General features: G+C 36.5%; 3 protein-coding genes across 5 annotated transcripts in view; 1 reads left to right on the forward strand and 2 right to left on the reverse strand.

The window, feature by feature from the left end:
* Positions 1-427: 427 nt before the first annotated feature.
* suv39h1a (SUV39H1 histone lysine methyltransferase a) lies at positions 428-3849 on the reverse strand. 2 transcript variants are annotated; one of them, XM_027166727.2, is made up of 6 exons: positions 3699-3849; positions 3411-3556; positions 2645-3304; positions 1836-1982; positions 1325-1436; positions 428-1186 (listed from the first exon to the last, which is right to left on the reverse strand). In XM_027166727.2, the coding sequence occupies exons 1-6, from the start codon at positions 3715-3717 to the stop codon at positions 1053-1055; spliced, it is 1218 nt and encodes a 405-aa protein (XP_027022528.1). In that variant the 5' UTR covers positions 3718-3849; the 3' UTR covers positions 428-1052. The 2 variants fall into 2 exon arrangements, with proteins under 2 accessions (XP_027022528.1, XP_027022526.1); XM_027166725.2 differs by having other exon boundaries at positions 1325-1454.
* Positions 3850-4560: 711 nt separating this feature from the next.
* On the reverse strand, positions 4561-9207 carry si:dkey-16n15.6 (organic solute transporter subunit alpha). The gene is made up of 7 exons (XM_027166832.2): positions 8964-9207; positions 8497-8648; positions 8321-8394; positions 8046-8201; positions 7791-7902; positions 7004-7256; positions 4561-6906 (listed from the first exon to the last, which is right to left on the reverse strand). Exons 1-7 carry the CDS (start codon positions 9031-9033, stop codon positions 6494-6496), a joined length of 1230 nt encoding a protein of 409 aa, XP_027022633.1. The 5' UTR covers positions 9034-9207; the 3' UTR covers positions 4561-6493.
* A 580-nt stretch (positions 9208-9787) lies between these two features.
* Positions 9788-10583, forward strand: part of LOC113656204 — a 2209-nt gene continuing 1413 nt past the window's right edge. The window contains exons 1-2 of one of the 2 annotated variants that reach the window (XM_027167323.2): positions 9788-9867; positions 9985-10122. In XM_027167323.2, the coding sequence (XP_027023124.1) occupies positions 9989-10122 (134 nt within the window). In that variant the 5' untranslated portion in view covers positions 9788-9867; positions 9985-9988. The other variant, XM_047822867.1, reaches the window with a different exon arrangement.

Here is a 10583-nt window from a genome sequence, read left to right on the forward strand (position 1 = left end):
AAACATTGAGCAGTAGACTAGGCCTACTCTGGGCGATTTCACTATTTTCCAAGTCCACACAGGCCAAATGGAGCAAGACTGAAAGCTGGATTTGGCACACAGGCCTTGCGCTTGACACTTGGTTTAACTGAATTTGTGGTGCAATTTGTCAATGTACAAATAACTTCCTAAACGTTAGCATTATAAAACAATGACCTTCATGTTTAATAACTAACAAAGTATAGAAAGCATTACATATCGATTACATCTTCATCAAAATGTGTTGTGCATGCTGTTTTCAGCTGAATGCAGCTCCAGCAAGCGTTCATGTAATTGACCCACAAACAATAAGGCTTTGGTTCATTTGCATGCATCACAGCATGAGGAATACAGTAGCACCATCTGCTGGCTGGAACAGGCTTCTTTAGGAAAAGACAATACAATGCAATTTAGTGGTAAATCTGCCTTTTATTGGAAATTACAACCATATTTAAAAAGGCTATTTAGCACAAAAGGGCCAATTGTTTGGAAGCAAATACACATTTCTAAGCACATCAGAGGTTCCTTTACCAAAATATATTAAAGTCTAGAATATTTATTCATTCTCTAAATCAGGATTAAACCCTGGACATTCAAACGGTGAGACACCACCTGTAAGTAAAATTTGTGTCACAGTTTCTTGTCTAGAATGCTGCTTTTAGCCATTTTAAATCTATAGCCTTGATATGGACTTAATGCATACTTACAGCAGAGAGATTTACTTAAAATAATGGTCAGAATAACAAATAATTTCAGTACAATGAAGAAGGCACATAAGTGTGAAATCTATTGGTAAAAGCTGTATTGTAAAAATTGAAGCAGTAAAATTTGATAATTAGAACCAAAAAATATACAAAATGCTGACAGTGTGTATTTTTGGTCAAAATAATTGGAAATCAGTATTATCATCACCACCAATAGTGGGCATGTAGCTCATATAAAAGGTAACCATTAAAAAAATAAAATTTGGAAATCAGGAGACATCTGTAGAAAGGAGACCATAAAAATAAGGTGGACAGTTTCTACAGGCAGGACTAAAACAAGTATTTCCTGCAGCTCTCTACTCCACACTTGCACTCCATGCGGATGCGATTTTTAGGTGCATCATTCATTCCTGCCAGGCAGAAATTAGTGTCCATTTTGTTGCTTTCTGCATCTATCTCATCAACTGTAACACAATGAACACCACAGCAGACAAATGAATAAACCACAAACTCATTAATAATTAAGACTTTTACGTATTGCAAAAGGTCATAGTTTTCAAGATGTGCTTACTATGATGTGTCACAAACAGTCACATGCTTACTTGTCATTTTGTAGTCAAAAGTAAGCTCTTCTCCTGTTCTTATTGCTCGTGTCGCAAAGAAAGCAATCCGGGGAAGCCGTTCGTCCAAATTATCAATGAAAACATTATACACCTGCAAGTTTGGATCGCACTACAAAATGGCATACAAAATGGTGGCAAAACAATACTGCAAGTTATATATGGGATGCTGGGCTACAACTCAGACATCAGGTTTTTGCAGCAAAAGATGACAAGTGCAACTTGACAAAAGGCAAAAAGTAGTCAAATGTCAAAAAGAGCATCTAATTACGTTATACATTACACCTACTTCACGTTAAGCCGAGGGCCAGAGTAAGATATCTTGTCCAAGGCTGATGTAAAATTAATGCATCATGACTTTATATCACAGCAGGTTGTCATTTATACAAATTAGATTAACTCCATGAAATAAGTAACTGACTGTTAGGATTGTTATGGTCTGCTATAACAAACCAAACTGACAGCTAATCAGCGCATGATCAGTTACACTCACACTGTGGTTGACAAAGTGGGAAATATTTCCATAGTGGGCAGCATCCACAGTAAAGACATCAGCCACGTAATCCAGATCAAACAGGTAGGTGACACCCTGCTGATCATACATCTGTCCTCGTCTCTCAGCCTCCTCTGAAGTGATGACCTTAAAAAATAAATAAATAAATAAATAAATCACAAGGGATAGAAAGCAACAGAAGGCAATACAAGACTAAATCTTAAAATGTGGATCCTGATTTCTACATAAAGTAAAGGAGCCAAAAAAATTTATGTTTTTCTATCTTGGTGCTTCAAGTATTTTGGCATATTGCATACAATTAATCTAATATATATATATATATATATATATATATATATATATATATATATATATATATATATATATATTATATATATATATATATACACATACACACACACACACACACCCACCCCAGTATACCAATTTGACAATGAATAAATGATTTATAGCAATTTTACAAGCTATTTCTTCAGAGACAGCAAAATATGGCTTAAATAATGGTTCTGCTTGAATACATTTATTTGTTCTTCAGTAACCTCTTTATTCGAAGCTGTGAGTACAATTCTACAAATTGTCCCTAGCTCCATGATTCTACTTGTTGCATTTACAGTATTGCAGCGATAAAGAAAACAAGATGTAATTTGTCAAACGTTTATTAACACTTACAATCCTTGTGTTTAGTTGGAACTTTCTATGGTTTTTCTACAACTTTGGTTTGTTTCAGTTAAGTTGATGTAAGACGATGTGTGTCTGCCCAATAACACCGTGAAACACAGAGCACTGACCTCTCCAAGATACTCCATGACAAAAGAGTTTTTGGGAATTCTCTCGAGTGTGCGCACACCCCAGCCTCTTCCATTAGCTGTTTTAAAGATGCACAGGTCGTACTGGATGCCCCTTTGTACCACTCTGTTCCTGCAGTCTGTGCCACATTGGCACTGAGAGTTACACTCGTAGATGGGCATTCCGGGCCTGATTTTCACCTGCATGTTGTCATTATACGCTGTGCGGTTATCAGATGCTCCAGCACAACAGCCGTTTACAGGTGCTTTAATACAATCTGTGCATTCACACCCTACTGCTACTTCGTTGAACTTTACACCTGAACCGATTTTGTAGTTGTTAATGTAGGTGAAGTCTTTGGGAGGGCCGTCCAGGTCCACATCATTCCTAACAAAGATGCGCCCCTTGTGCTGACATGCACGGTTCAGTTCTTCCTCCCATTGCCGCAGCTTCAGGCGCTGCTTGGCTCTCTGGATGATGAAGGAAACTGCAGTCGCATCCAGTGGGCTTGAATCCAGAGGCTTATTAGTGTGAAGAAGAGATAACCGCAAGTCCCGCCGAAACTGCTGGAGGAGTTTGGGGCATTTAAGGTTTTTGTACGGTTCCCATGTGTTTTCTGACTCCGAGTAACCTTTCCACTTTACCAGGAAAAACTCTTGAGTCTACACAGGGACATAGTACATATGTGATATTAATAAAAAACAATAATATGATATTATGACAATAATCTGATACATTTACCATTACACCTCTGTAGTGTTCTCTCACCTTAATTCTTCTATAATTACACAGGTATTCAACCACATAGTCACTGAAGTCGTGTTTGGTCACAGCCAGCTGCTTGCACACTAACTTCTGTGTCCGACAAAGAACCTGCAGCTCATCCCACGTGTATCTGCAGGACACGCTGCAGTCTTCAGAGCACAAGTGGAATTTTTTGTCAATTTGTTTTTGTTTTTTTTTCTTCTTCTTAAAATCATGTTGGTCATACAACTACCACTCACTTTTAACGACATGCATAGGATAATCACCTTAAGCTGCACCAGCGTTGCTTACCTTTTAAACACCGCGCCATACTTTTCTTTCTCTAGTCTTCCTAAACATGGCTCAAATATACCGGAAGTGAGGTAAATATTACACGGTAGTGATTGGCCAAGGTGTTGCCAAGAGAAAGCTACTCGATTTTCATTGGTCAATTGTTCTTCCTCTGAACACAAGCGTGTTATTTTGTGGTCAGTGTTTCATGATTCAGTCTGGAATAAATCAGTAGTGTTAGCATGTTAGTCATAATGTATTTTTTTGTGTGTGAAATTTTACATAACACCGCAAAAGCTAGTCACTCAGACAAATAAACAGTAAATATAGTAATTTTATACTGTATATTTGCTCTCAGTACAGCTGTACTTTTATATGAAGTAACAGCTGGGCTGTCAAGTGTCACGCATTGAGAGTGTCAGTCACGCAATTTCGGTCTTTTCTCACGCTCTCCCGCCACACATCGTATTTCTCACGCAGAAAAACATTTTGACTATTTATCATATATTTAATAAGCCGCAGCTCCCATAATGTATCAGTCCGCACCGCTTAGTCGAGCCTGACACTTATCAGCCAATCAAAAAAAAAAAAAAAAAAATAGACTACACAATAGCCAATCAGAAAATAGCACTATCTGGGTAAGATTTAAGAATACATTCATTAGCGAGGATATTTTCGTTGGTCGGTTTGAACAAAACCTCAAAACGAAACAATCATGACCCTAAAAATGGGTACCAAAAGTAATGGGACAAAATAATAACCATAAAGCAAACTTTCACTTTTTTAATACTTGGTTGCAAATCCTTTACAGTCAATTACAGCCTGAAGTCTGGAACGCATAGACATTACCTGACGCTGGGTTTCATCCCTGGTGATGCTCTGCCAGGCCTCTACTGCAACTGTCTTCAGTTCCTGCTTGTTCTTGGGGCATTTTCCCTTCAATTTTGTCTTCAGCAAGTGAAATGCATGCTCAATCGGATTCAGGTCAGGTGATTGACTTGGCCGTTGCATTACATTCCACTTTTTTCCCTTAAAAAACTCTTTGGTTGCTTTTCCCATTACTTTTGGTCCCTTAACAAGTGGGAGGCACATATGCACATATGCAAACTGTTGTAATTCCTACACCGTTCACCTGATTTGGATGTAAATGCCCTCAAATTAAAGCTGACAGTCTGCAGTTAAAGCACAACTTGTTCGTTTCATTTCAGATCCATTGTGGTGGTGTATAGAGCCAAAAATGTTAGAATTGTGTCGATGTCCCAATATTTATGGACCTGACCGTATTTAATAGTTCAATCAATCTGGTTCTAGACTCACTACAATATGACGTAACATGATATTTAAGGGATTGAAAGGACCAAGCACTGAAACATTTATGCATTTTTAACTTTGTAGTTAGTTTTGGGTTGAGTAAAGACATTTTGATTGACGCTTCTGTCATATTTTGATTATTATAAATAAAGACAATTAAGATGAACACATTCCACAACTTTTCTTTTTGTATTACACTACATTGCAACTAGTATGTGGGCACCTGATAAATACAACCATATGTGACTGTTGGACATTCCAGATTTAGTCCCCAATTTTCATGTTATAATAACCTTCTTGGAAGGTTTTCCACTAAATTTTAGAGTGTGGCTGTGGGGATTTGCTTATATAGCCACAAGAGCATTTGTGAGACCAGGAACTGATAGGGACACTATGATCTGGACTAAATCTGGTGACCGTTCGTCTACATTGATAGAGGCTACTGTTCTTTTCTCACAATTAAGGACATGATTTTTTTTTACATGAAATTATCACATTTGTTGTAAATTTTTACAATATACGTGGCCATCTCTTTATACAAATCTGTGTAAACCGAGGATATTAAAAACAGTTCACTATTTTCATTTTGTTTCCATAAAAATGGCAAATCATGCAAATAGTGTGATCCTCTACAGTACAGCGAAATCTCGACATTAAACAACCTCCCAGTCTGCATTGTTATTCAGCTATCTTCTATTTAGTATATGTCTTTTTGTATGTAAAAATGATAGATGGGCATTAAATGTTCGTTAAATTATGTCAAAACTTTTTCCATCCTCTATGTAAAAATACAACATAAAATTTCAGTAGAAAAAATAGTCAGAAATTATTAATTAATAAAATTAATAAATTATTACAACGATTTGGTTGTATAAGTATTCACACTGGGGATGTGGCTGTGTTCAGAATGAACCAATAACAGTCAATCTCATGTTCAAAAATAATTATCATACAGCTGTCATAAAATAGATGATTTTGATGTATCTATCTATATAAAAGAATTGTTTATGTTCAACTGCACATACTTATTGCACAAACCATATTAGGCCTACTGTACAGTATATCTTATTTACTGTAATTATGGTTTGCCCATTGCATTAAGATAGATTATTGGTTTTGAGATGGTTTTTTTTTTGATAAATTATTATTTGTTAAGTTAGTTTGTCATTATTATGGAAAATTATTATTATTATGAAAAATACTATACACAAATATACTATACGTAACATTATAAATACTATACTAAACATTTTGGTATCATACAAAACAACTGTAATATCTCATCAGGTTTGCAAGAAAATAACTTTACAATGGCATACATAATATAAAATCAAGTCATATAAAACATGCTCACACTTAAAGCCATTGTTTAGTGATTGAAGCACGGAGACCGAACACTATCAAGGTTCTGGAATTTTTGTCATTTGGGGATTTAACACAGCTGCTGATATGAGCTGAAAGTAGAGAGATAATCAGTGGTTTTATCTGGCTTAATATGTCTGCTGCTATACAACAGTGACATCAGAATTTACCACATAGTTGATCTCAGCACTAACTGTTATGGTTGAGGGTTCTGTGCTCTTACACTCCTCAGGTAGCTTATTGGTGTCTAGCTCTGACAAATCCAGAGGCTTGGACTGTAAGGGAAAAGGAAAGTGATCCAGTGGAGCATGTTCAATTCTGCACAAGCTGTCTTCACTATCACTGCTGTAGCCAGGGTTAGAGCACCATGGCTCCTCTGCCTGTGTGCTGAGCTGCACTGCAAAAGGTACCTGCGCGTCTGTTTGAATGGCTTTGTGACTGATTCCTTCCTCAAGGCTATATGCATCCTCTAGACTGGGCTCGATTTTACGGAATGTGTTGCGTGCAAAAAGGCTGATGCAGAACATCTCCACGATTACTGAATAGTGATAGATTACTGAGACAGAGAGAGAAAAGAAATTCAAATTAAGGGTTCAGTGCTTACTTCAGCAAATACTGTATATAATAACTCCTGGACTCATGCAGGGACTTACACTGAGAGCGAAACAGAGCAGAGAATGGAGGTACACAGGGCACAACATTTAGTGCCCCCATAGTTTCCAAAATTCCATTCTGAAGTCCACACAGGACTAAGACAACAATGATGCAAACAAATTTGGCTCGAAGCCCATAGCCATGAAGTGCTCTCTTTGTTGCCTTATAAAACAGCAGGTAGCCATAATATGACAAGAAGGTGGACACTCCAATGATTGCATTTACATAAATGTTTGGATCAACTGAATCAACCTGGGATAAAGAACACACAAATAACATACAAATTTATAGTTAATAAGTTGGATAAGCATTTAGTAAACTGAAATAAATGTGCTTTTATTTATAGTTTAACCAAAAAAGTCTTTGGTCTTTGGTTAAACTAGTGCTTTATATTCTAAAATACTAAATGAATATTATTAAATTAAATATTAAAGTTGGTTTTTTTTTCTTTAAGAATGAATAGTAGTACCATTACCACTGAAAAATTTACTGTGACATAAGAGTTATGTGCTAATTTTCCTGGCTCTGGCACTGAGTGGTGAAGGAATTATGTTTTGTGATTCTGAGTATTTGCATCTCAAGTATGAGTGCTTGAATATCTGAGGGACTGGTAGATAATTATGATTGTAACCAGCAGATGATTAGATTTTGGAACTGATCCAAACAGGGTTACAGTTAAATAATGTTCCTTCAGTAGCTTCCTTTATGTGTGAAGTAAATATAAAGAGTATATTCTGGCAAAAAATTTGTAACAAGAAGGACTAGATTTGTTGGTAGCAGACTCACATCCCCGTAGTCATACTGTTCGTCGGTCCAGAGGACAAGTGTGATGAAGAACACAAGAGTTCTGACCACAGAGAGCTGGAGGACTGCAACCATCATCCATCCCATACTTGTCCTGTAGCACACAAGTGTGTGTGATGTTACAGCAAACTGGCATTATTAAATATTTAGATAAAGCCTTTAAAACATAATTCTGGTAGCACAAAATCATATACTTGTATGCATTACAAAATGAGCATGTAAATGTGCCCCCTTTACCTGTTGATGTTGATTAGGGGCAAACAGCAGCAGCAACAGCAGGGAAAAGGGTCAGGAGAAACCTTTTCCCCAGCCAGCACCTCAAACAATCGGGCCTTCCCTCCAAAGAAGTTTTCTATAAGACCCATGAACTTCAACAGTGTAATGGAGTGATATCTTTAAAACAAAAACAAGTATACTTTTGAGAAAATTGAGTATTTCTTCTCTAGAAGTACTCACAGAAGCAAAATATGTAGATTTCAGATGATTTTGCATCATATTACAAAGTCACTTACAAAGAAGCTATAAAATTGCACAACGAGGAGGACCGAGGTACGTATAGTGCAATGATGGAGGTCATGCCAAAGACCTGATGTGAAAGCATAGCAATAATATCATCAACCTTCCAAAGCAAATCACATTAAAAAACCATCCGCTGACTGTTAGTGACCCATCACAGGCATTGTTTTACCGGATACATGCCCAGGATCCAGAGGCTGAGGCACCTGCGTCTGGATGAAGGCATGTGGCGGAGGAAGAAGCCAACCTCCTCCAGGAAGAGAGCCAGTAGCAGGGCAGCCAGAGCGGCTGGGACGAGGTACAACCACAGCTCATTTTTAATCACTTCATGAAAAGAAAACATTAGCATCCCTTCATTCATGAACAAAACTGTATTACATAGAAAACCAATATGATGAGAAAACACAGGTAAATTAATATTATCACAAAGATTGTGTAGTGTTTGTCATTTTGATTATAAAACACAAAAAATCAGCTTGTAGCCATTGGGTAGTATTTGAAGGAACTTCTGCAATTCACAACAGTCTCAGCCAAACAAAACTCATATGCTTAATCATACAGTTACAGATTGCTAAAGCACTGTATTGGAGATAAACAAGGCACAAGTGCTAAGCCGAAGATTTAGGTTTTGTCTCCTACCTTTAAAGAACCCAGATGAAAGTGGGATCTCAGCACCCATTAGGCTGCAGTTGTCTACTTTTCTGTTCATTCCTCAGATCTCAGGACTCCAGCACCTCGATAACAGGATTCAGGCTTTTTATAATTTGGCTCAGATTAATATAAGGGGGCAACTGGTTCAAAAGACGGTCAGTGAGGATTCTGCTCTGTGCTAAGGAAGTTCCTGGTTGTCTTCCTGATCTGAGAAATTAATGATTGACAAATACAGGTGGAATTACAGGTAAGGGGCTAAGTCCATCCGCTTAATAACACGGAAGGTGACATTCTTAGATTATGCATCTCTCTCTCTCTCTCTCTCTCTCTCTCTCTCTCTCTCTCTCTCTCTCTCTCTCTCTCTCTCTCTCTCTCTCTCTCAAAGGTACAACTCTGGATAAATTGTCATCTTATGCAATGCTGGGAGATCTATGATCTATTACTGACTAATTGCAATGGGCCATATCACACACTTTAAATTCAGCTTTATGTACAGTGTTTTGCACAAAAAAACATGAAGTCCTTCATACCACCCAAAATATATATATTCATGGCAATTGTTACATATTGAATATATATTCAATCATAAATAATTATTTAAAAATAATCACTTAGTCTGCAAATACATCAAATAAAATAATACAATACTGAAAAATAAAATAAATAAATACAAATAAACCACACTGGTACAGCTTTATTCCATGAATAATGTTATGCATAAAAATAAGTTCGTGTCTTAAATATAGTCTTCATGGATGAAGAATTTGTCATTCCGTAATGACAAGACTTTTATTTTGAAATTCATCTCCTACCAAGCAGGGTCGTCAAACTTTAAAAATTCAATAAGAGTCATTTATGATTAAACTAGTAGGCGTATACGGAAAGAAAACTGGTACGCAGACTGGTGTGGCTGGTTATAATGCGGTGTTAAAATGTTTATTTTGGCGAGTATAGTGTGGGTATTAATCTAACTCCTGTTACATGTTGCACTGCCTCTTCCCTCTTTTAGAGTAATGGAGTCTCTCTACAGGAGATTTGACTTCTATGACTTTAACAGCGATGCTCGATTTCAAGACGGTCTGAAGAAGGTAAACACACCAGCATCTAAAGAGGATTTGCTGAAATTCAAGATCTTCTTTTATAACCGGTAAATGTGCAAAAGCCTTGTATTATTTTTAGGTTTCTCTTTTTTTTAAAGGTATTTATAGGTATTTTAGGTATTTATCATAACACTGCTTTATTTTTGTTTTTAAATTGTTTTGTATTTTTAAACTATGAGCAAAGTTTTGAATATACAGGTGCTGGTCATATAATTAGAATATCATCAAAAAAATTGATTTATTTCACTAATTCCATTCAAAAAGTGAAACTTGTATATTATATTCATTCATTACACACAGACTGATATTTCAAATGTTTATTTCTTTTAATTTAGATGATTATAACTGACAACTATGTAAAACCCCAAATTCGGTATCTCAGAAAATTTTATTATTACTTAAGACCAATACAAAGAAAGGATTTTTTTAGAAATCTGGGCCAACTGAAAAGTATGAAGATGAAAAGTATGAGCATGTACAGCACTCAGTTGGGGCTCCTTTTGCCCGA

Source organism: Tachysurus fulvidraco, chromosome 14, assembly GCF_022655615.1.
Source record: "Tachysurus fulvidraco isolate hzauxx_2018 chromosome 14, HZAU_PFXX_2.0, whole genome shotgun sequence".
Taxonomy (NCBI): domain Eukaryota; kingdom Metazoa; phylum Chordata; class Actinopteri; order Siluriformes; family Bagridae; genus Tachysurus; species Tachysurus fulvidraco.